The sequence below is a fragment of the Ictidomys tridecemlineatus genome, chromosome 9 (genome assembly GCF_052094955.1).
Source record: "Ictidomys tridecemlineatus isolate mIctTri1 chromosome 9, mIctTri1.hap1, whole genome shotgun sequence".
Lineage (NCBI taxonomy): Eukaryota > Metazoa > Chordata > Mammalia > Rodentia > Sciuridae > Ictidomys > Ictidomys tridecemlineatus.
Window position 1 is genome coordinate 57,944,152 of NC_135485.1, and position 25,754 is coordinate 57,969,905.

Consider the following 25,754-nt stretch of genomic DNA (forward strand, 5'->3'; position numbering starts at 1 on the left):
TGATGTATTTTGGCATTACATCCCACCCGCTTTTAGTTCTAGTGTTATTGTCGAGTGCTTGTGTGCAAGGGCTCTTTTTGACTGAGCAAATGGGCACCCACATGCATATAATCTCCACGGAGAGACTGCTGTGAGAGATCAGAGTGCAACAGGAAGTTCTAGCATGGAGGCTTCCAAAGAGAGTGCTTTGCACTTTCTATTTCTGATTACATACATTTTAAGGGCTGGTTAAACTACCAGTTCTAATTTAAAGTACCTTGGTCAGATATATGGCCAGTCTTCCCCCACATCGTTTCACCAGAAGTTAGTATAGATTTTAATTAATTTTGAGAGTTTATCTTTTTAATTTTTTTTTCTGATTCTAATAGTGTTACATGATGGTTGCAGAAAAGATGGAATATGCAGATCAGAGAAAGATGTAAATTTAACAACATGTATGTTCTACTAAGACTTTTTTCATAGAAACCTAATCATTTGAAACTGCAGCAGTAGATATTTTGACATTGCTAACAAATCTGGTTTAGCAGCTAAAATTCAGAATTGACAAGTAAATAAATTGACTTTAGAAAAACGTTATAACCAACAGTAACTCACGTCACATTGTTCACAGATTGGAACTGAGTTTATTGTGGCAGTTTCTCTTGAATCAACTTTCCACATCTGCTCCTGGCAAATGGTTTCTGTTTGTACAGCCTGTTTTGTAAATACATCCCTCCACTGTTCAGGCAAAGTGCCAAACGCATACCCCTTTCCAGTGCTTATAGCTTGGCTCATAGAGTTAATATTTTTATTGGTTTCTACATCAGAACTTCCTCACCAAACGGTTGATAAAACCCTGGAGAAGGTTACCAAGGGATGTTGTGGAGAATTTACTTCCCTGGAGATTTTAAGAATAGGATAAACATCCATTTGCCTAGGATGGCTTCTGTGCAGTATTGCCCAAATAAAGGAAGACGAGGTCACTGCTCAGAACCTCAAGTTGAGGAATTCTCAACAAATTCTCATCCTTAGTGACCTGGGATGAAAGGAAATAACAATTGTCCAAAACACCTGAGCCCAGTGTGAGACGAAACCCTCTTTTGATTTATGTGTAACAAAGGTATCTTTTGGGTCAGAAAGATTTTAGATGGTCCTAGGATTTAAAAGTCTTTCTATTATGGGCAGACAATGGTACAATGATTTAATTGCTTTCTAGGAAATTATAGGTTGAATACAGAATAAATTCTGTGAAGTAGAGGAATCGATTCATAAGAATTAAAACTTTTGCCTCAAAGGTGGGAAGTGTGTTTCTTTTGTTGTTGTTGCTGTTTTTATTTTTAATGATCCTGTCATGCTATGTTGCCCAGGCTGGTCTCAAACTCCTGAACTCAAGCGATCCTCCTGCTTCAGTCTCAGGTAGCTAGGACCACAGGCAGGAGCCACTGTGCTGGGCACACATTCTGCATTTTTAACTCAGTGTTATTTCTGATAATTTATCTTGGGTGTTAAATATATTTACATTTAAAAAAAATCACTGGTTATATATTTTATATATTTTTAATTGAAAGGAAAATTGTACATACTTAGGGGGATACCATGTGGTATTTTTATACATGTATCCACTATAATGTTCAGATAAGGGCACTTATATTCAAACAGTTATCATTTCTTTGTGATACATTTTCAAACCATCAACATTTTACTTTCTCCTCAAAATGTATTATTGTTTTCCATGTTCATGTAGAACTCATAAAGCATGTTGACCAAAACCAAGTATTCCTATAAATTCTGTTGGAGGATATTCCCCTGGGCTCCAGCAATGCTTTGTTCTTGCTAGTTACTTCCAGAAGGTCAGGATTTCATGGGTTGCTGCTTCCTCTGCCCTCTCCTGTTTGACAGAAGTATCCTGTAATTCTAACCACTGTGTGACCTCAATTGCAGTGATACCTTCCTCCCTTTCCATAGTATCACTTGAACAGGAGCTGCCACCCCTGTTTCCTTCTATAAGATCACAAAAAGGGGTTTACTTTCTAGGAAAGGTCATATCAAAAAGAAAAGTGGGAGGTCAATTTTTTGGTGGGCAAGTTTTCACCTTGTTTGAAGGAGCAGTGCCTCCACTTCGCACCCTACAGCTTGTCCCAGTTTTCCATACAGGCCCCAAATCAGCACACTCATGCTGTCCTAACACCCAAAGGAATAGGGGTAGGAACAATGGTCATTCATTTATTTAGCAAACATTTACTATGTGGGAGGCATCCCAAGAACTGCTGATGGGTTGGTTCTTTGCCCTGAGAGAATTTGTTATATAAGAAGAAAAACAACATGTATTAATAAGTTAGTGCCATTCTCAGGGAGTAGAATACAAAGGAAAAGAATGTAAGTTTGTTGTAAAGTTAAACATATACCAACCTATGACCAACATTTCCACGCCTAGCTCTTTACCCAAGATAGATGAAAACGAGTTTCCACCAAAAGACTTGTACAGAATGTTTGTGGCAACTGTATTCAGGATTGCCAACAACAGGAAATAACACATCTATCAGCAAAGAAAGTGGATAAATTGTGGTATATCCGTACAGTGGAATACTGTTCAACAGTCAACAGGAGTGATTTCAATATTCAGAATACCTGAGTGAATCTCAAAAGCATTTTGATAACCAAAAGAAGTCAGACACAAAAGAATGCACAAGCCTTAATATTTATGAAGTGCTGCAATAGGGAGAACTAATACATGCCAGTAGAAGTCAGTGGTTGCCCCTGAGGAGTGGCATGTTTGACTAGAAAGAATTAAGAAGGGATTTTCTGGAGTGATGGAAATGTTTTATGTCTTGTTTTCAGGGATGGTTATATAAGTATATACAATTATCAAACCCCATTGAACTGAACATGGAAGACCTATGTGTTTTATTGCATGCAAAGCATTAACTCAATTAGAAGAGGAATTTGAGTTCTAGCATTACACAAGGTATACCATCTCTGCCTCTAGGCATATCTTTATCACCTTGGGCAAGTTATGAAATGCCTCTGAGCCTCAAAACACTAGACAGTAATAGCACATCTACATAGGGTTTTTGTGAGGATTGAGTTAATAATGACTAAAAATATTTAGCTTGGTATGAGTTCAGTAAATTTCATCTATAAATCCATGTACTATGCTAAATATATGATTTTTATGTTGGTAATAACAACATTTATAGTTTTTGAAAGTCATCTCATTTACTTAAATTTATTAAGGATTTTGTAGCATATTATCCTTGGTATTACATGTAGATTTACTTCAATAGGTTTTTTTTTTTTAGCCTTTAGGGAATTTAAATATAAAGTTCTTGCATACCTGGTCAAAATACCACTAGGGCTTTACCTTTAGAGGTAAATCCCAGGGCTGGGATGTGGCTTGCACGAGGTCCTGGATTTCATCCCTAGAACCACACTCACACAGGGGTAAACCCCAAAGAAAAGAAGCACCCACTATATGAACCCTTCATTTTCAGTACTGATTTAATGTTAGCATTTGAAGCTGAACTCCCAGGCTAAGCTCACAGCATCTTTTGGGAATTTAGCAGAAATATTTACACATTATATTCACTTTCTAAAGATACTGTAGTGGCACCCCCTTGTTTTCCGCTATCTTCGGTGCCTTGCCTGCTCTGTCCCTACAGCAACACAGGTGGAAAAAAAATTCTTATCTCAAATTATCTTTTTTTTAAAGGAACTAATTGTATAAGTTGAAAATTGTATAAATTTTGCATATTGACTGTATAAATTTCAGCAAAATACTTTGGATAGAATGGTAAATATGACAATGGTTTTCTTAATCTATTAAATTTCAGTTGTCTTATTGAAATTCAACAAAGTATTTGGGAAGGTGTTATATACTTTGCCAACGCAAAGGGGCATTTTTTACTGAAAACTTATTAGCATCTGCTAATTCAATGATAAATAATAAGGTGTTGCACTTGAGGGTTCGTGAATATTCTCACTTCTAGTGGGACAGTGTACACCTCTGCTGGAACATTTTAGAGAGCAGAGAGCTCTGTGTGTGTCGAGTCTTCTTTTTTCGTGTGTTTTGTTTCTAAAGTCTCAGATTGACCAAAGTGGAGGTTTCAAATCCTGGTTATTTCTCAGTGGTGCTATTTTCTTAAATGTTGAAGTTTCTTACTGAGATTTTCTCCTATTACTCTCTACTACAAATAACAACAAAGTATCTTGTATATACAGGCAATTGAGTGTAGCAGAAATGTCATAGACTGTGGAAACAGAATGACCTCTTTTTCCATCAGGGATCCACTCCCTGCTAGTGATGTGGGAAGTCCATTAAGCCTCCATTTCTGCATCTACAAAATGGTGATAATGATACATTGATAGAGGCATTAATGCTTACCACATAAAGACTGTTGCAGGGACTAAATGACAAAATGCATGTGAAAATCACTAGCTGGGCACCTGATGGATGTTCATTCCTATAATTTATCAAGTACTTACTGAGAAGAGTTAAGCCTGGTCTGAAACTACTCTTCCATTGACTGATTTAATGTGAGGTAACTATTATTTCCTTTTAAAGGTGAGAAAGCCGAAACACAGAAGAGATTAAATAACTTCCTGAGGGCATAAAGGTGTCAGAGTAGAACCCAAATGCCATCCTGCCACATAATTGAGGAAGTTCATGATAGATATTATTACTTTTCCCTTTTAGGTGAAATTATTATAATCATCATCATTATTATTTTGTACCAGGGCTTGAATCCAGGGCCTTATGCATACTAAACAAGTGCCCTACCACTGATCCACACTTCCAGTCCTTTTTTATGTTTTGTTTTGAGACAGTGTCTCACATAGTTGCCCAGGCTGGTCTCGAACTTGCCATCCTTCTGCCTTAGCATTACAGGTGTGTGCCACCATGTCTGGCTTATTTTTTTTAATTTATTTTAATTACTTATATATGACAGCAGTATGCATTTTGATTCACTGTACACAGCTGCAGCACAACTTTTACATTTCTATGGTTATACACAATGTAGTGTTATACCATATGTGCAGTTATACATGTATCTAGGGTAATGATGTCCATCTCATTCCACCATCTTTCCCACCCCCATGCTCCCTCCCAACCCTTCCCTCCCCTTTGCCCCATCCAAGTTCCTCCATTTTCCCCATGTTCCCCCCATTATGGATCAGCATCCACTTATCAGAGAAAACATTTGGCCTTTGATTTTTGGGGATTGGCTTACTTCACTTGGCATGATATTCTCCAACTCCATCCATTTACCTGCAATGCCATAATTTTATTCTCTTTTAATGCTCAGTAATATCCCATTGTGTATATGTACCACAGTTTCTTTAACCATTCATCTATTGCAGGGCATCTAGGTTGCTTCCACAGTTTAGCCATATTGTGAGTTGAGCTGCTGTAAACATTGATGTGACTGGGTTACTATAGTGTGTTGATTTTAAAGCCTTTGGGTATAGACCAAGGAGTGGGATAGCTGGGTCAAATGGTGGTTTCATTCCCAGTTTTCTAAGAAAACTCCATACTGCTTTCCAGATTGGTTGCACCAATTTGCAGTTCCACCAGCAATGAATGAGTGTGCTTCCTGGCTTATTTTTGAGATTTAATTATTGTAGGGACAGAGTATACCAATCCATAGGTTCACCATATGGATTACATGTAAATGAACACTAGTTAAGGATGTATTGGTTGACTCCCTGTGTTCTTAAATGGTTCATGGGTCTTCCATCTTGGGGTAGGGGTGAGGTGGTGTTGGAGAGGTGCCAGTGAATGTGTCAGGTTCTTTCACTGATCCCTCAAAAGTTCACCTGTTATTGTCCTTCATGCTTTACTTCAGTGACTCCAGTTTAAGTAGTAAGTCCAATAATTTATGAACCAAAAGGTGGAAAACCAAGGCCACCTATTAGGACTTGTGAAGTCTATGTAAAGATTGACATAGATGGGAGCTGGGGTTGTAGCTCAGTGGTAGAGCACTTGCCTAGCATGCATGAGGCACTGGGTTTGATCATGAGTATCACATAAAAATAAATAAAGTTATTGTGTCCATCTACAACTAAAAAAGAAAAAATTGACATAGATGCAAGATTTTCAAAGCAAAGTGAGAAATGTGCTCCAGAGCACTGTTACAGTAAGAGGATATTAATCCAGCATATTTTGTATTTTTTATTTCCACTGACATTTCCTCAACTTCCAGATTCTTGAGAACCTTAAACTAAAACTTAAAAAAAAAAAAAATCCCAGGTGGTAAGTTGAAACACTACTAATTTAATGAAGACTTTAAAAATCACATTGGCCAATTTATTAAAATAATATATAGATGCCAAAAAGGAAGAGATAGTTAAATTAAATACTATATGTATAATATTATTTGTTTAGATATGAGCCTTTCATTTAAATCTCCCTCTTTACCCAAGTCCTGATTGTCTGATTATTCGTCTCGATATCCATGTCTCTCCTTCATTGTGCGGGGTAGGTAGACAGCTGAAATCTCAGGACTACTTCCCCAAGCACCCAAGAGTTCTGTTTGCATACTACCTGAGAAGCCCCCAGTGTGCAGAGTAGGTAGCTCTGGGGAGGCTGGGCTGAAGCCAGGGAGTACAGGGAGGGGCCCTTTGCAAAATGTTGCCTGCTGCTGTGTCTGCGGGAATGCCACTGTGTACCAGTCCTGTCCATCCAATCCAGCCAAATTATCTCAGGCCAGAATACTAGCAGATGAAACTCAGGGCTGCACTTGTTGAAGGGGAATAAAGAAATCTGGGAGATCTTATAAGAATAGCTTTCTGGTTGTTCCTAACACCCAGGAGGCCTTGTGCCAGGCCACTTAGCGGTGCACAAGCTCCACTTTAGCGGAGTCTGACTCACAATAGATGGGCTTGGCTAAGTAAGGAGAATTGCAGGACTGTCACTTGAAGCCCCTCTTAGCCCCTTCCCCAGCCTTTCCCTCTAACATTAAGCCCTTTGTGTCGGTTCCCATGGTTACCTCTTCACCCCCAGCAGCTGGAATGCGTAGGGAGAGGAGGCTGTCTTCCCTACTGAGCAAGGTCTGACAGGCCTAGGCCATTGATCCGCAGCTGGATTTGTGAAATGGGGTCACAGTCCAGTACCTCCTCTTTGTCCTGGGTTTTGTACCTTTCCCAGGCTTGATGGGTCAGGGTTGCTGTGAGAGGGGACCTATGGGCTGATGGACAGTTCACAGGGCATTTCCTGCCCTAGGCTGGTCTGGCCTGGCTGTCCTATGACCTACCCAATTGCTGACAGAGCTGTCTCCTATGTGTTAATGCCCAGCGAAGGGGCAGGCGCCTCTCTGCTTAGGCAGACAAATGGTCACTCACTTCCATACCTGCTTTCTCTTTGACTTTGTTTTCATACCCCTCTGTTGATGAGTTCGATGACATTAACAAGCCAGGCTCCCATCTTGAAGGAGCTAGTAACAAAGGCAGGTTTTCACATCCAGCCTGGATACCAGGCAGGAACTGAAGACAGGGAGAGCGCGGGACCTCAAGGTTCCAAATGAGGACACAACTGGCCAAGAGTTTGTCTTGGAGCTGTTAGCTCCCTTCTCATTTGCAGTCCAGTTGACCCCAGAATAGAGACAGAACTTATAACCACAGGAGGAAATTAAGCAGCCGTACTGTTGAGGGAAGGGTAGTGGTCACCAGTACAAACCACTAAAAAATCATCATTCAGAGGAATATAGTTCCAGAAGAATCACTCTTCTAATATACCCTGCTGGAATAAGGCAACTTTATTTTCTAGAAATCTTTCAGCTCTACAGATGTCTGCCAAGCCCTTAGGTGATGCAGCTGTGGTAGAAGGTAGTTAAGGGTACCTTTGGAGCCATGTCTTTGCCACTTTGTGATCTTGAACAACCCATGCCTCAGTTTCCTGTAAGACTGGTATGAAGATTAAATTTGTAAATACTTTGTAAATGACAAAGCTCAACACAGGTACCAACTGTAATATTTTTTAGATGGTGTTTTGAGAATGCCAGGCCAAAGACACAGATTCCTTCCTGCCTTCCTTTCTCTTTACAGTGCTGGGGGTCAAACCCAGGGCCTCATGCTTGCTAGGTAAGCTCTCTACCATTGAGCTACATCACCAGACAAGACATGGGTTTCATCTGGCCTGATTTGTCTTGTATATGCTAAGTATTCTTTATTTAAGAGCTTGGGTCCAGAGGTGTTTCAGGATTTGGCATTTTTTAGATTTTGAAAAATTCACACAGACTTTCCCAGTTGAACATCTCTTATTCAGAAATCTGAAATGCTGCAAAATCTCAAACCTTTTGTGTCTTGTCAGCATTCAAAAAGTCTTACATTTTGAAACACATCAGATTTCAGCTTAGGATGCTCAATCTACATACATCAGTGGTCAGTAAATTGCAGGCAACTACTTTTCCACATACTGACTGCATTTTGATATCTCACCTTCCATATAAATGGTGGTTCCAGAGAATTAAGGCAACAGCTGAGAGAAAGCTTGGGAGATGGAGAATCTGCTTTGGGTGATAGTAAAGTTTGGATACATTTAGGTTTGAGATTTGGAGACATTTAAATAGCATGGAATGTCTATTATCTACTCTTAAAAGCAGAACGAGTCTTGGATATTGTGGACACAAATACAGTTGGCACAGGCTTTAAAAAAATGCATGTGAGCCCCTTTCTAAGAGCCGGTAATCCTCTTGGGCAAAGTAAGGATTAGGCTTCCCTCACAAACAAGGCGGCGGGTTCATTTTTGCTTAGATTCCTCAACTGATGCCAAATTTAGCAAGGAACCTATTTTCTCCCAATGAATGACAACCATCGTTTACATTTTTAATGTCCACCCCTCCTCTCTGGTAGGTCTAGGGCTGGAGCAACTTATTGCAAGTAGATGGGAGAGAGAAAGCCTGGCTCCTGTGGACCACATTGGGCTCCCAGGGACCTTCGAGAGCCTGAGTCCCTCCATGTTGCCCACCTGCTTGAGAGGAGGTGTCTCACCCGCAGCCTGAGGTGGGAAGTGCTCGAGCTGAGGGAAAAAAAAGGGGTGTGTGTGTGTGTGTGTGTCCCAACTTTGTTTAAAAACAGCCATGAAGATACCCTAACCCTAATACACTGACATGCATCCCAGCCTCATGCCTGAGACCCCTTCTGGTGAGCAGCAGCCTCTAGCCTGACTCCTCCAGGTTCATTCTGTCATCCATGACCTCGAGGAACTGTTTCTCAGTAGTCATTATGTCTTCTCTAAGGGGTCCAGGTAATGCCTCAAATTTCCTGTTAATTTCTGCCTAACAAAAATCAACAAGCCTTCCACTTTGCTTTGGACATTTGTAGTTGCCCTTTTTAAGGAATTAAAGAACTCATCATTGTACCACCATCTTGTCACACTCCCATAGTGACTTTCCACATTCGTCTCTCTGTGTAAACCATGCTGATTGAATGTGGAGTAGTTTCCATCCTGTAGTGGTCAGCATGTCATAAGGCCAATACTGCTTTGTCCCCATTATTATTATTTTTTTTTAGTTGTAGATGGACACAATACCATTATTTTATTAATTTATTTTCGTGTGGTGCTGGGGATCGAATCTAGTGCCTCACACATGCTAGGCAAGTGCTTTGCCACTGAGCCACAGCCTCAGCCCAGCTCAATAGTGAGGTTCTAAGGCTCAGAGTACAGAATCTGGCAGGTTATTTGGAACCCAGGTTATCTGATTCCAAATCCTTGTGTGTGTCTCCAACAAGATTGCAGGCCAACAGCTGTCCTTTATTCCACAGAGAATGCAGCCTGGAGCCTGCATATGGAAATGCTCATCACATGTTGATGGGGGTCCTCAGAGATTGTCTTCTTGCTTAGGGTTTGTCATTTATGCCCCTCTCCCACCTTCATTCATAGACTATTCAGTACAAGGGACTCTCAAGCCCTCTCTATCAACCTCTTCATTTTGCACATAAGAAAATAGCCCAGAACATTTGAGGGACTTGTCCATAGTGATAGGGAGGGCCTGGTGCAGACTTCTTGGCTTTGCTCCAGCACTATTTCTTTTTGTAATAGTGCACATATGTATGGCCGCTTTTGGTGTCTGTTTAACCACACTCTTTTTCCTAATGTTTTTTGGATTAAAAGAAGGATTACCAGATCTTTTTTTCCTGTTGTTTTTTCCACCATGTTGCTATTCGTTCTGTCTTCTCTTTTCTGACCACCAGTAGAAGTTTCCAGAAGCTCTTTCCTAGAGCTCACTGATACGACTGCACCATGAAGCGTGTTAGGAGAGGCATATCAGAGGTGTTGGGACATGTCCTATTTGGCCTGCACTTTACCGTCCCATAAGAGTCCTGTGATGCAGCCCTTGTGGTCAGGGTATTTGGTGGGTTGTATTTTCTACACCCATCCCCACCTGCACTGGCAAACCAACAGCACACTGGTGTGGTCCAGGCAGCATATCAGCAATAGGACTCGGCTCTGGGAAGACAGCCATCCTCATTCCGAAGGCACAGGAGAGACCATTGCAGGGAGCCCAGTAGGAAGCTGTCCTAATATCCACTGAGCATATTTTTATTCAACAAATATTTATTGGGCATCATCTCTGGGAAGATAACTAAACCAGGCCAAGGAAGAAAAGAAAACTCTAAATAAGATTAAGACTACTGCATAATGGTTAAGAGCATAGGCTTTGCCATCAGCCACATCCAGATTCAAATTCTCCAGCAGAACTTCCTCTGCTTCTCTGACTCTCCTTATCTGTCAAGTAAGGAGGTCAAAGCATAAAGGGACCTGCCTTGGAGATTAATTGTAAAGACTGTAAGAATCTGAGTAGGTAAGAGTTTAGCACACAGCCTGCCTGAGTGCATTCCATAAGCTAATTGTAACTTGTGGGACTGCCACTTTGATACCTGTCCTCAATGAGGCGAATGACTGGGGAAGCAAACATATATACAATATACACAGACAACATATGGGGAATGAAGGGAGTGGGTGTGCAGAGTGTGGACTGCACTGTCCTGGTCTTGTGGACTCTCTTTCCCCAGCACTTATGGTTTGTAGGTTTTGGATTTGTTTAGTTATTTTGCCTGTTTGTCCTTTAATTTATACCTTCACAGGAGGAGGGATTGCATCTATTTTGCCACCACTCAAAGTCTAGTGTCTAATTTGATGTGTGTTCCAAAGTTGGTGCTTAGTGACCGTTGACTGAGTAGATGATTGGGCTTGGTACAGAAGTGCCCGGCTCAGGCTCTCAGTGTGACACCTCTACTTCAGTATGCGCTGCATCATTTCAGCAGTGTGACCAGTGTGAGGAAGTTCTAAGGGCAGGGATGCAGTCTGGGTCCAGTAGGTATAAAGGAGACTTTCACATTCTGTCCTCATTTCTGTAGATCCAGGGGTGGTTGGGCTTGGAAAGAGGAGTCCCATCTGAATTTCAGTAACTCTCTACTTCTTCTGAAGCTTTCCCTTTAAAAATAGTTTGTGATATTAAACGCTTGCCACCCTTGTCAAAAGACTTTTAGGGTTGTAGGTTCAAAGGCGGTATAAAATAGAGCACACAGAAATTGGAGTTAAGGACCCTGCTTTGCCAGTTGTATGATTTACAAATCCTGATTTCAAGCAAATAACTGTCTCTCTATGAAACTGTGTCTGTGTCTGTCAATTGAGAGTCTATAATACCTGCTCTATGTGACCTTTAGGATTATTGAGGGCCAAATGGAATAATGTATGGGAAAATGCTTTACAAGCTATAATGCCTGATATTAAAGTGAGGAATTGTGATTCACTGGGGAGATTTGCTGTCTGGGAAAACTGCATGTTACCATTGGCTAATGGAAAGCCAGGGTAGGAGAAGGCAGCCGGGGTGATCCTCTCCCTGTAGTCACCCTGGTTTCCCAGAAACCCTGCTTCCTCCTCCACTAAGTATTTTCTGTGGTTGCTGGAGCTTCCCAAGTAAACTCCTCTACCAGTGTGAGGTCTTCTTACTACCTGGGTTTGTTCTCAGGATAGGTGCATCCACCTTCATCTCCTAGAGAAAATTTTTCTTTAAAAATATGGAGAAAACTGGGAACAGTGGTACATGCCTATAATCCCAGAAACTCAGGAGGCTGAGGCAGGAGGATCTCAAGTTTGAGGCCTGCCTTAGCAATTTAGTGAGACCGTCAGCAACTTTGTGAACCCTGTCTCAAAAAAAAAAAAAAGAAAAGAAATTAAAAGGGTTGGGGATGTGGCTCAATGATAAAGTGCCTCTGGATTCAATCCCCAGTACAAAAAATAAAATAAAATATGGAGAAAATTACACTAGGCATGGTGGCACAAGCCTGGAATCCCAGTGACTCTGGAGGCCGAGACAGGGGGATCACAAGTTCAAGGCCAGCCTGGGCAACTTAGAAAGACCCTGTGTCAAAATCAACAAATGAAGAGTACATATATATAAGTCAGTGGTAAAGTACCCTGGGTTCAATACGCAGTACAAAGGAAGGAAGGAAGGAAGGGAGGGAGGGAGGGAGGGAGGGAGAAATTTGACTCTTAGACTCATTCTAGTCAGAAAAAATTAAGCTTATGTTGTGTTTTCTGATAATTAAAATAACATATGTTAATTATAAATAAGTTGGAAGATCTAGAAAAAGTGAAGAAAAACATCACTTAATCCTATCACCTAGCTGAGTATATTTGGTATATTTGCTGGTGTTGGTTTCATGCACATCTTTTTGTCTTATGAATAGCAAAAGGGTGATGTGCAGCAAATAACAGGTATATGTAGTTGGCATGTGGCTAATGTCTAAGAGAAAAGTATTTAAAGCCCAGTGATCTTAATAGAATCTAAGGAGATGTGCAGTAGAGAGGACATGACCTTCAGCCATCCATCTTCCTCCGACTTTTTACTTTTGCTTTTTGTTTTACTCTATAAAATGGAGCTCACCACTACCTCACATGGTAAGATCAGCTCTGCTACTATTTTTAAAACATAGTTTCTGGTACATACCATGCACTATAATTTGTATCTAGAACATTCTCTATTGGTCCATATGTTAAATCTTAGTCCCCAGTTTATCCCTACTGAGAGATGGTGACATTTTAAGAGATGGAGCCTAGTGAGAAGTCTTCAGTGCATAGGGACTTGGCTTTGAAGAGGATAGTGGGTCCCTGGCCCTTTCTTCTTTGTCTCTTTTGCTTCTTGGCCATGAGGTTAGTGGTTTTATTCTGCCACAGGCTCCTGCCACACTGTGCCACAATAGTCCCAAAGCGATAGGGCCAATCAACCATGGACTGAAATGTCTAACACACATGTACTCAGTAAATATGAGCTTCCGTTGAGTGAATGAGAACTTAACGTGGGCTGGTGGTGGTATTCAGTGGTTAGAGCACTTGTGTAGCATGCACAGGCCCTTTGATCCTGAAACAAGTTAACATTTATTGTCCTTCTAAGAACTAGACAGTATTCTAAGTTCTTTACAAATATGAATTCATTCAAAAGTATACTTTGATGAGGGTGCTATTGTTATTCTTATTTTGTAGGGGAGGAAACAGGCACAAGGTTAAGTGATCTGCCTAAGATTAGACACCTGCAAGGTGGTAGAGCCAGAATAGGAGCCCGAGCAGCTGGCTGAAGAATCCATGTCATCCATATACATTTCATTATTGTGTATTTCAAGCTCTAGGGGCTACAAACCCTAACAAACGTGTCATGAGTTGATAAGCTCTTGAGTGGGGGCCCTTGATTTTCTAATCCGTTTGCCCTGGAATAGCTATATCGAAGCACTCAGTGGCTGGAGGGATTGAAGTCAAAAGTAAACCTGACGCAGATGAATATTTGTTGGGTAAGTTAAAAAATTGGGCTAGTCATTCGGCTTTTTTCCCTATCCACCTTTTCCTGTTTTTAATGTAAGGTCGACATGGAGGTCATTGGCTGAGATTTAGAGATAGCTAAGCTTATGGTTTCAGAATCAGAAACAGGCTGAGTGCCAAGTGGTATAAATGGTACGCACGAATCTGTTTGAGAAGTTTCAGGGGAAATCAAGTGAGAAGCAGCAGCCAGGGCAGGTGCAAGTGGACACAGTTCTGAGACATAAAAGCACATCTGTGCATGGCTGAAGGGCTCTGTTTGGCCCTCTTGTGAAGAATCAGGCCCGAGGTGGGTAAGCAAAAAAGACAGAAGAGGTCTTCAAATACAAGTGACCTTTCTATGATTAAAACACTAGGTAGAAGATAGGCCCGAGGGCCTGCAGAATGAGCTTCCTTGATTGTAAGGAATGATTAGAAAAGCAAAAAAGGAGAGTAATGAAAGGACAATGAACCAGAAGGTTAAGTCTCAAATATATAGCTAGCAAAAGGTCAGTAAAGAGAACAACTGGGCCTTTAGAGAAAGGGCAGTTCATGAGAATGTTTGTGAGACCTGTGCTAAAATGGTCAGTCATTCGAAAATGAAGAGCAGCTATGTTTGCCTGAGAACAGAAATCTGTACCCAAGGGTATCACTTCTTAAAATCTTCCTCCAGACACTGAATAAGTCTAGCACCCAGATCTTGTCCATCTTCCGGAACTTCTAGGTGAAAAGTACAGGGGAACCTATGGCAGTGACTTGCTGCCCAAGGGAAAGCGGGTGGATGATAGAATGGAGAGACAATAATAAGGGCAGCTTTCAGCATGAAGGAGATGGAGCCGAATAAAAAGAAAACTAGACACATGGAAAACCAAGAATCGGGTTTTTAATAAGGCAAATTGTCATGAGAACAAATCTACACATAGACCCAGCCTAAATCCAAAGGAATTTCTCCAAAGGGCTCTGAGGACAAATTAGCCCTGCGTAAAGGTACACTGCCTGCTTAATCACAAAAAGCCATCCAATTCTTCCAAACATAAATAAGGCAACAAAACTTTGGTGAGCCTTGCCAGCTGCTTGTTGAAAGGCTTGGCCTCCATCCTCCAGTCCTGATCTTCTCCATCCCAAGGAAGCTGCCACCAATGAGATGGATCAGAAGTTAGGGCTGGATTTCATTTTCACAAAGAAATTAACATGTGGCTTCTTATAAAGTGACTAGAAAAGAAAAGTTTAAGAGTCTGGAGGTTCATTTTGGATCATTACACAAATATTCCCTTTACAATCTCCTATGCCTTAGTGAACAAACATGTATTGTGTGCCACTTGAGCCACTTGACTCTGGGTGGATGGTGGATTAAAAAAGAGTTTCAGCCAGATGTGGACCGTGACCTGGCTGAGCTTACTTTCTTGATGATGTGGACAGCATACAAGTGAATGATTCCATGCAGTGATAAGTGTAATGAAGGGAGAGATCAGGTGCTGGAAGGAGAATCTTTGCATCAGATTAAGGAGGCCTCGGAGGAGCTATTTTACTGGGGACCAGACAGCTAAGCAGTAACCAGCCTAGTTATGAATTGGAAGAAAATGTTCCACGTAGAGAGAAAAGCATGTGTGAAAGCAGAGAGCTTGGTGGGTTTGGGGGAACTTCTAGGGATGCTGGTGAGGTTAGGGCATGGGGAGAGGAAGAAGTTGAAGGATGGGCAGGACCAGCCCACTCTAGGCCTCGCAGGCCAAGATAGGAAACTTGGGTTTTATCCAAAGTGCAGAAGGAAGCTATAGAATTTAATTAGAGAAGACACCATCCATTTATGTTCTTAACGGGTTGTGCTAGCTGTAGAGTACTAAAATAGAAACGGGAGGCCAGCAAGGAGGCAGTTTCCTGCTGGATAAAACACAACAGAAAGGAAGAAGTGGCTGATCCCAACAGATCACAGAGGACAAAATAAAAAATTTAAACTCAACAGAAACCAGCAACTAAAGGGTTCTAGAGAGACCAGTCCAATAGGTCAGCTTCTTACACTTTTACTCCAGCTTCTCCTGTCCTTTCCTAATTTTTATAGTGTTCAAATGAGCCATAGGATCAGGGTGATTTGGAACTTCATCGTCTTTTATTGGCTGAAACTCAGTTCAGAAAGCAGTTAATGGATTCCATTAAAATACCACCTAGTGGATTGGGGATATGACTCAGTTGGTAGAGTGCTTGCCTTACATGCACAAGGCCTGGGTTCAATCCCCAGCACCACACACACACACACACACACACACAAATGCAAAGCAAAACAATACCTAGTAAGGCAATCAGTGTATATTCAGGAGTTATGATTATTGGGGGACAGGATGTACTTATTATCAGAAATGGAAATATGAAGGTGGTTGACCTGAATTTCTTGTTTCTTAATTATCTGGGGGAAAGAAAGATGATGCAATGGATCCTTGTGGTTGCAGATCATAATGATTTTTTTTTTTTAAGCCCTACTAACCCTCCTGAGGGCAGCGTAGGTTCCTAGTTCATCCCATGTAATTGTGATACCATGGTATTGAGACAGGAGACCACAAGAGACAGCATAAAATAGCCCTAAGAAAATTCTCATTTGTTTTACCAATAGGTTGTAAATTGTTGGTGAAATATTTGTCCCATCATCCCAGATGTGGGACACTTATAAAAACTTAAATCAAGCAAGACATATACCACTTGTGGATAACTTTGAAATAATTACTACGATGTACTTAAGAGCAAATCATTTGTTTTAAAGAAAAGGCAGTTTGCAAAAAAAAATATGTTTTTAGTCTTTTATAATTCTCATTAAAAGATTATCTAGCAAATTAAAAAAAAAAAAAGAATTGAAAGCTTGGGACCTAGCGGGTTAAAAGGAGATATGGAGGAAGAAAGATCACAGATCTGTTGAGCATTTAATGGTACTTCATTCATTCAACAAATATTGTCTGAGCCACTCTCTTGGCCAGGCACCACACTAGAGTACCTGTCTTTGTTGAGGAGGGGAAGAGGGACCTGCAAGCAGAGAAGTAGAAGACAGTGTAAATTGCACTTTGGTGTGAGCACCTTGCACCGAGGCAGGTGAGGTGGCTGCTTAGTCCGTGAAAGGCTCTACAGAGGAAATGATGTCCCAGCCGAAACCTGAGGGGGAGTGTGGCTGGCCAGGCAAGGGCAGCATCTTCAGTGACCTGGAAGTGGCCCAGCAGCACTGGAGACCTTATGTTTTATTCCAGCAGTTTTTATTAGAAGTGATTTTATTGATTCTAAGGTTTCTATAGGGTATATTTTAAAGCTCATTTAGTAATATGTTTAGTGAATGGGCCCATTACCACCAGATCTGGGTTAGTGATTAATTCTAAGGCTTACAGAATTTATGGCATAAACTGAAATTTTTGAAACTGCTAACCTGAAAGAAGAGGAGTGGTTTTCAGTGTTTTAAGTCCCAGGTGTGATTTCATGTGTCTTTTAAGCCAAGATACAAAACCTGTATATCTCAGTTTATCCACCATTCAGCTGGGCGCGGTGGTGCAGACCTGTAACTGTAGCAATTCAGGAGGCTAAGGCAGGAGGATCACAAGTTTGAGGCCAGCCTTAGCAAGTTAGTGAGACCTTGTCTCAAAATAAAAAATAAAAAGGAATGGGTGGGAGGGAAAGGGAGAGAAAAGGGAAATTGCGTGGAAATGGAAGGAGACCCTCATTATTATACAAAATTACATATAAAAGGTTGTGAGGGGAATGGGGAAAAAAATAAGGAGAGAAATGAATTACAGTAGATGGGGTAGAGAGAGAAGATGGGAGGGGAGGGGAGCGGGGATAGTAGAGGATAGGAAAGGTAGCAGAATACAACAGTTACTATTATAGCATTATGTAAAAATGTGGATGTGCAACTGATGTGATTCTACAATCTTTGTAATGTTTTGAATAACCAATAAAAAAAAATTAAAAAAAAGGAATGGGGATGTAGCTCCGTGGTAGGTAAAGCACCTGGACTACCCATACCCCAACCTCATTCATTCTCTCCTTAAAGAAGTTCTAGGATTCTTGGGAGGGCACACATTTCCATTTGTGAGGAAGATGGGGAACAGTCTGCCTGAGGCACCATTGGGATACCATTCCTTGATGATATCAACACCCTGCAGACTGTCATTTCCAGCCTGCCCTGAGGCAGGGTGTTAACATAGCAACCTGCAGTGGGTGGGGAATTGGAGTTTCATATGCTGATGAATGTTCCTGTATAGATAAGGCAGGAGGAGAGAAGGGCACAGTGAATGCAAGACCATCTCCCATCCCAATTCACTACAGGATTTCTTTTCACTAGAACATATGAATGTAAAAATGTTTATTTGTCATCCAGATTATTCCAGAAGAGTTTAAGGTAGAATAAGTGTGCTCTGGGTACTGGTGATTCTTCCAGTGCTCTCTCCAGCCTCATGCTTCCTTTGTGAAATGCATCTTCCAGGTAGCATACCCTGATTCTTGGTCCTCTGTCTGGCTTCAGAACCAGCCTGTCTCAGGCATGATAATGAGGGAGGCTGTTCTGACTTAGCCTGGGGGTTGCAGTCAAGTGATTCCATGAGTCTCACCCCCCCACACACCCCAGGTGCCCACCTGAGCTGGTCCTCTGTGGTCAATAGCCATAGCACACTATGACTTGGGGATTGGGAGGCACTGCTGGAGGTGGAGATAAATTATGTGTTGAAAATCCTTTAAAAGATGGGACAGTTTTGTGTTCTTCTTGCTCTCATCCCTTATCCATGTGTCTGCTCTTTCTGCCAGACCTTCACTGTGACAGCCAGAACCCCTAGACCTCTGTCTGTGGGTGCATCCCTGGAAGGTGAAGTGGGAGGCTTAAGCTATTATGCAGAAAGGACAGAGTCAACAATTGTGGTTTAGACCAAAAAATGAGGAAGTTATCAAGTACCACAAAGGCCCTGTGATAGCTCATACTAGGCCCTGATTGTTTTCTCCCAATAAAGGGCATTAGACTTGGAAAGGAAAACCCTTCACCTTGCTGGCAAGGGTTGGTCCTTAGAGTACACCGTTTACATTCTTATGTTCTTTACATTCAGATATTACAGGTGGTGAGAGATCTTTGAATTTACTTTCTCCCTCAATTTAAGCCAAGTGGCTATTGGGATTGGTACCTGGGTGGATTGTGTGAGAATTCCTGGTTGAGGACTACAAAACAAATTCTGCAAAAGGTATTGTTGGCTAAAACTCTTCTATTCTTCCTAGAATAAATTAGGGATTTTTAGATAAACCATTTTACATAACATCTTAAACAGAGCTCTAAAATGAAGATACCATGGTAAGACAATAATGAAAAAAAAGTTTATTAAGCACAGACCATGTGTGGGCAGTATGCTAGAGAGTTAAAATATATTATCTAGAATTTATAGCAAGACAGGTATAGTAATAATGGCTAATTTACTGAGGGCTTAATGTGTCAGGCTGTGCCGTAAATGTTTGATGGGATTATTTGTTTCTCAACAACCCTATGAAATAAGATATTCCTTTGTACCCATGTCATAGATAAAAGATCCAAAGCATAGAGAGGATAGAATCATAGAGCTAGACAAACTCTAGAGCCATGCCTCCAATGATTGTGCACACAGTCTCTTATTTTTTATGTTACTACAGATGAGGATCCTGAGGCTCTGAGTTTACTTGCCCAATGTAATTTAGGTCATAAGTGACATAATCTTAACCAAGTCTTCAGATTTTAAGTCTAGAATTATATTGACTATGTTAAAGCCAAGAATCCTAAACTTGATGAGAAAATAAAGCACAAAAAGAGGTGTAACACTCGACAACTAAGTGTATAAGTCAGTTTTACATTGCTATAATGAAATACCCAAGGTAGGCTAACATTATAAAGAGTGATTTAGTACACAATTCTGGGCCCAAACTAAGATAAGGCAAGCCCATTGATGTGCCCTCTTCTAAGGGTCTTCTTTCTTGTATCATATCCTGGTGGATTATATCAAGGCAAGAATGCATGTGAAAGCAAGAGTTAACATATAACATAAAACAGGAAGTTGGAGAACTTTTCAGGGGTCAGGCATGTTCTTATAACAACTCATTTTCTGGAGAACTACCTAAGTCCCTTCCAGGTACTGGCCTCTGGATGACCTAATAACCTCCCACTAGGCCCCACCTCCTCAAGGTCCTCCCACCATGCTGAGCACCACCCCTGCAACCCATGAGACCTTGGGGGGGGGGTGCACTCAAACCACAGCACTAAGGTAAAGAGGCAAACTTTAGCTTAGAATTGGAAACTTCTTGTTGACCTCCTAGTCATCATCTCCATGCCCTAAAATAAAAAGAGATCCTTTTTATTTGCTTTAGGATTTAAGAAAGAGAGCTCTTTGACTTCCATTCTGTGTTCCAGGAAATATGAGGCCAGATGGACAGGGCTTATTCTTAACAGCTGTTCCCTAATCCCTTCCCCTCTCAGCCAAGGCACATGCAGAGGAGGAGCAGCCTCACCAGTTGGATCTCAGAGGCTTAGAAAAATCCTTGAAGACATAAATGGAAAACACACCACTGTACTCAGCAAACTGAGATGATGACAAAACCCACTTCAAAGGCTGAGGCAGGGGACAGTCTGATAAAGAGGAGGCATCAAGAGTGTTTGGAAAATCAGGACCCGAGGCCGTCCTGAGGAGCAGTACGCCTGTTCCCATGGCGGAACACATTGGCGATGTGGGGCTTAAAATTTTTCTCTGACTCCCTGGGAGTGTGGAGGAAAGGACTTATGGGAATGGTGTTAGGCACTGGGGGTGGGAGGGTGGATTCAAATAGTCATACAAAAGCCTTGCCTCCAAGCACAGTGGAATCTAAACAATCTGAAATAGTTCAAGCTCAAGAATTGGCATGTGCTTCTGAGCTGCCACCCACTGAATAAAGCAAAGGCTGTTACACTTGGAGATCGCCCTCCTTAAAGTGAAATTGAGGCAGCAGTCTCTTGGTTTCAGGGGCCCACTTTGTTTGACAGTGTGCTTCAGTGAGTCCAAGGTGTTTTTTTTTCTTCTTGGACTTGGATTAAACCCAAGGGCACTTTACCACTGAACTTCACACACCCTCAGTTCCTTTTATTTTGTATTTTGAGACAGAGTCTCACTAAGTTGTCCAGTGGAGACTCAAATTTGTGATTCTCCTGCTTCGGTCTTCTTGAGTTGCTGGGATTATTGGAACGTACTGGGTCTAAGTTTTCACTCACTTATCAACATTGAATTATAGGACAGTTTATCTTCATAACAGTTAATGTATCTTTCTTCTCCCTGGCTTAGAAGATCTGCTCTCTAAGATGGGAAATATACTTTATTGTGCTATAGAAACATAGACAGGAGAGACAGAAGACCTTCTGTTGTGGATTTGCCTTCTTGGGGGCAGAGAATTATTAGATGCCAGCTTGGAACGGCACTCAGCTGTGTTGCCCAGCTCTGGCTCCAGGGTCCATTTTAATGCATTTATATTGGTAGGTTAATTTGTGCTTCTGCCCATGAACACCATCATGCTCAGCTTCTTATTCTCTTATTTTTGACAGAGATGTGTGTGCAGACTTGGGCCATGCAGATCCTGGTGCCTCTAACTCCTCTAGTCCAGAGCACCTCACCTCTGGCCTCCAGCACAGGAAAGCATTGTGGCCAGGAGGGGTTAAACTTCGGCTGAAGCACAGGTAAGAGGCTCAGAGGTCCCTGTTGAACACTGGAGAAATAGGACTCAACTGCTAAAAGAGGAAATTTGGGGCATCTCTGAGGAACATCCCAAAGTTGCAGCTGAACAAAGACTTGTGGCTATTTACCTGTGAGTCAGATTGTGAGAATGGTGAACCTCAGTGCTTCCTGTGTGCGGGGACTTTGCATGGACTGTTTCACTGAGCTGGGCCTGTGGGGGCTTGCACTGGTAGAAGAGCTGTCCACTAGGAGGCAGTGGATCAAATTCAGGCAGTTTGACTGAGTTCACTCTTACTATCCTCTGGCTTCAGTATGGATATAGTGGAGCCTATTTCATAGAACAGCTGTGGAATTCAGTGGGATAAGATATTCAGAGCACTTAGCACAAAGTCCATTCGTAAATGAGAAAGTCCACTCGAAAATTAGAAATATTAGGTGATGATTTAGTGCTGCTGTGGTATATTCCATCATTAAAACAAAATATCTGAGATAATTAACTTATTTAAAAAAAAAAAAACATTAACCTTGGCTGGCAGTTTGGGAGGTTCTAATTGGAAATCAGGTGGATCCATTGCTTTTAGGCCTCGGGTGGAGATGCCAGATTGCATAAGAAGGGAGCAAATGGTAGAGCAAACTACTCACTTGGTGGCCAGGAAGCCAAGTGGAATTACATGAGACTAGGGTCCCATGATCCCCTTCGAGGGCACACCCTGCAGTGACGTAAGGACCTCCCTCTAAAGGTTCCACCACCTCCGAGTAGCATTACCCCAGGGACCAAGCTTTTAACACATGGATCTTAGGGGCACATTCAGACATCCAAATGATAGCATGAGGTCATCATTACCAGTATAATTCTCATTGTCACAGAAGTGAGCGCCAGCTTGAAAGACAGTATAATACAGGGAATAAGATGGAACTGACATGGAATAAGATGGAACTTACAATTTCTCTATCTAGAGTTCAAATCCCATTTCTCCCACTTACTGTGTAACCACAGGCACATTATTTAAGCGTTCTCTGTTTCCACTCTGTAGGAGAGCTTAACAACTGATCTACTTCCTAGGGTTGCCAAAAGAATTAAAATGCTGATACACCTAGAACACTTAAGACGGGCATGTCATAATGGTTATCATTGTTATCAGTAATCCTCATTTCAATTAGGAGAGTTATTGCATATAGACATGGTGACTTGCATTATCAACAAGTAAACAGTATAAAATTAGATGTATGCCAATCCAAACTTGCATATTTGGACTGTATGTTTAGGATTTGCAAACATACATTGAAGTACTTGTTATATTTTATATAATGAAGCCCTGTATCTGGTGTTTACATTAAGTTTCTTTATAATATTTCACTCAAAGAAAAAAAAACAAACTCAGAGGTGTTTTCAACATGCGATTGGTGTCCAGAAACTAGCTATCTGGTGGACCAAGAGTTAGGCCAGGAATGGGATGAGACTCATAGGGAGAGCCAGCTGGCAGGTTTCTCCTGGGGACAACCTGAAGAAGCAGAAGCTCCAAGATTATTATTGTTCCCTTTAGTCTCCTAGCATCTTCAAAGGGTAGAGAATCAAACCTCTTCCTTAGTAGTTCAGTCCACTGAACTGTGTGGGTTAATCTAGAGTCAGTGCCAAAGTATTCAAGGTCAGAAAGTTGTAGTAGGAAGTTATTCCTCTAACTCTGGTTCTAATCAAGACCCTGAACCAAACCAGGGGTAATGGCACAAGGGATGAGATAGATTTGAGAAAAAAAAACAAGAGGCAGAATCAATAGTAGATGAGAATAGGGGAAAGAGAAACGTACTTAAAGAGTGAGTGCCTGGTTTCTGCTATGGGGCACTTGAGCTATTTGTAGGGCCATTAGCCAAGACTGGGGAGGCAGAAGGGCAGAGACTGCCTGAATGTTAATAGCACGAATCACACAGACCTATGTGCTTGAAACAGTTAAAATATTCAAAGTTGAATGAAACACATGAACTGAAATATGAATCTGTTTGGTATTCTTAACACACACACACACACACACACACACACACACAATGTCTTTAAAATCATCAGCATGCTCAAAGCTGGGCAACAGTGCCTTCTGTATAAAAGAAGAACATGGTGCAGATGGACAAGCATTTCCCCTTTTAAAAATCCCTGAGTTAAATGCTGCATCCATCACTCCTGCTCAGATTCTGGGGGCTCGGATTTTATTCTGTTTATATCCTGGGAATTTTTATGTGTTTCATCTCCACAACTGCTGGTGAATTGTAAGCTATTATAATAGTCTACTCTGTAACTTTCCTATCCCGCGGGGGCTGCAACCCAAGTATTGATATTATTGGTGGCAGCTATTACTGCCGTGTTCTAAAAATGATTCTGTACTTTCTTCATTCCTTCTGCATTTATTAATTGAAATTCTTCTGTAAGGAAGAACTGTCTCTTCTCTCTCATTTATTTATTCAACTATAAATGTGTGACTGAACTTGGAAATTGGAGAGGTTCTCATCCAGTTACATTTAGACTATAAATTCTGTTTTCTTTCTTTTTTACTTTTTATTTTGAAATCATTTTAGATTCACAGCAAAGCTGTAAAAAAATAGTGTAGAGATTTCCCAGCACCTACCACTCAGCTTTCCCTAATGTTAACATCTTTTATAAAGTTAGTACAAATGCCCAAACTAAGAAGTAAGCATTGGTCATTGGTAATACTACAGGCCTTAGGGCTTCAGAAATTACAGACTTTATTTAAACTTGACCATTGTTTGCCATGAATGTCCTTTTTATTTTAGGATTGTACATTGCATTTGTCATGTTTCCTTAGTCTCCTTGGATCTGTGCTATTTCCTCAGTCTTTCTGTGGTTTTTATGACTTTGCCATTTTTTCAAAAAGAGAACTGGCCAGTTATTTTGGAGAATGCCTTCAGTTGGGAGGCATCTGATGTTTTTTCACAGTGAGACGAGACATTTGGGGCAGGACTACCACAGAGGTGATGTTGTGTCGTAGTGTAGCACACCAGGGGTCACGTGATAGTCATGCTTCATTACTGCTGATGCTGACCTCGGTCATTTGGTTATGGTGAAGTCTGCCACGTTTCTCCACTCTGAGGCTGCTGTTTATTCCTTTGCAGTTAATAACTGTATGAGAGAGATCATTTTGAGATTATCCAAATGGTTGTTGCCCCTCCGTCTTTCTCTGCTAATTTTAGCATCTGTTGGTATTGTCGATGGTAACTATTAACGTCATATTCTAAAAATGGTTCTGTACTTCCTTCATTCCTTCTACATTTATTAATTAGAATTCTTCTGTAAGGAAGAGCTGTTCCTTCTGTCTCATTAATATATTTATTTAACCACTAATTGATATCAGTAAAGATTCCATATTTATTTATTTATTTATTTGGTACCAGGGATTGAACTCGAGGACACGCCACCACTGAGCTACATCCCCAGCCTTATTTTGTATTTTAGAGATAAAGTCTCACTGAGTTGTTTAGCATCTTGCTTTTTGCTGAGGCTGGCTTTGAACTCGCAATTCTTCCTCCTCAGCCTCTTGAGCCCCTGGGATTACAGGCGTGCGCCATGCCGCCCAGCTCCATATTTTATTTTAGCCCCTGGGTCATGATCTAATACTACTGTTATTTATTTTGTTTCTCAGATGGTTCCAGTTTGTGCCACTTGGAGCTCTTATCAGAATGGCTCTGTTCTAACTTGTTTTGAAACATGGATAGGGATGAAGTGCTGATTTCCTGTTCCTACCTGTGAGCACCTGTGTGTTGCTGTCATAGATATCTGACAAGGGCTGGGGTGAAAGGTTCAAGTGGACACGACGTGGAGGCTGAGATGCTGATCCTGGGGCTGGGAACTGCTGGGATTTCCTAAGGAACCAGATCCAGGCCCCATGGGCCACACACAGAGCTCCTTCTTTATTTATAAAATAGCCAGAAAGTATTTTCTCACTTGTTTATAAAAACAAGGAAAGAGCAAAAGGGCGAAGATCCCTCTTCGCAGGTGTATTCAGGAGCCAGCCAAACACCCAAGTCGCGTGGTTTAGTATTCTCGCAGATCCAACCCTGTCTTGCCTTTCCTACTTAGATCCCTGAATCCTCTCTTATGAGATAAATTCTCTCTTTTTCTTATTATCGATAAGAATTCTATAATCTAACTTATCATGGTAGAATCTTCTCCCTAAAATATCAAGCCTCAGGTTAGGGTAGTTCAGTGAATGGTTAAGGAGACAAAAATGTTCTGGCTTTCTCCTTGAGATGTCCAAGCCAGTGGTTTACTCCACAAACCTTTTATTCCTTTCTCACCTTCTATCACAGTTAAC

At 41.3% G+C, this 25,754-nt stretch overlaps 1 protein-coding gene across 4 annotated transcripts in view; it reads left to right on the plus strand.

The window, feature by feature from the left end:
* Shroom3 (shroom family member 3) overlaps positions 1–25,754 on the plus strand; it is a 300,611-nt gene that overhangs the window by 224,741 nt on the left and 50,116 nt on the right. For 3 of the 4 annotated variants that reach the window (XM_078021435.1, XM_078021437.1, XM_078021438.1), the window contains one exon: positions 21,309–21,440. The exons of the other annotated variant lie outside the window; for it this stretch is intronic. In XM_078021435.1, coding sequence (XP_077877561.1) covers positions 21,309–21,440 — 132 coding nt within the window. The remainder of the gene's footprint in view (positions 1–21,308; positions 21,441–25,754) is intronic. 4 annotated transcript variants of the gene reach the window in all.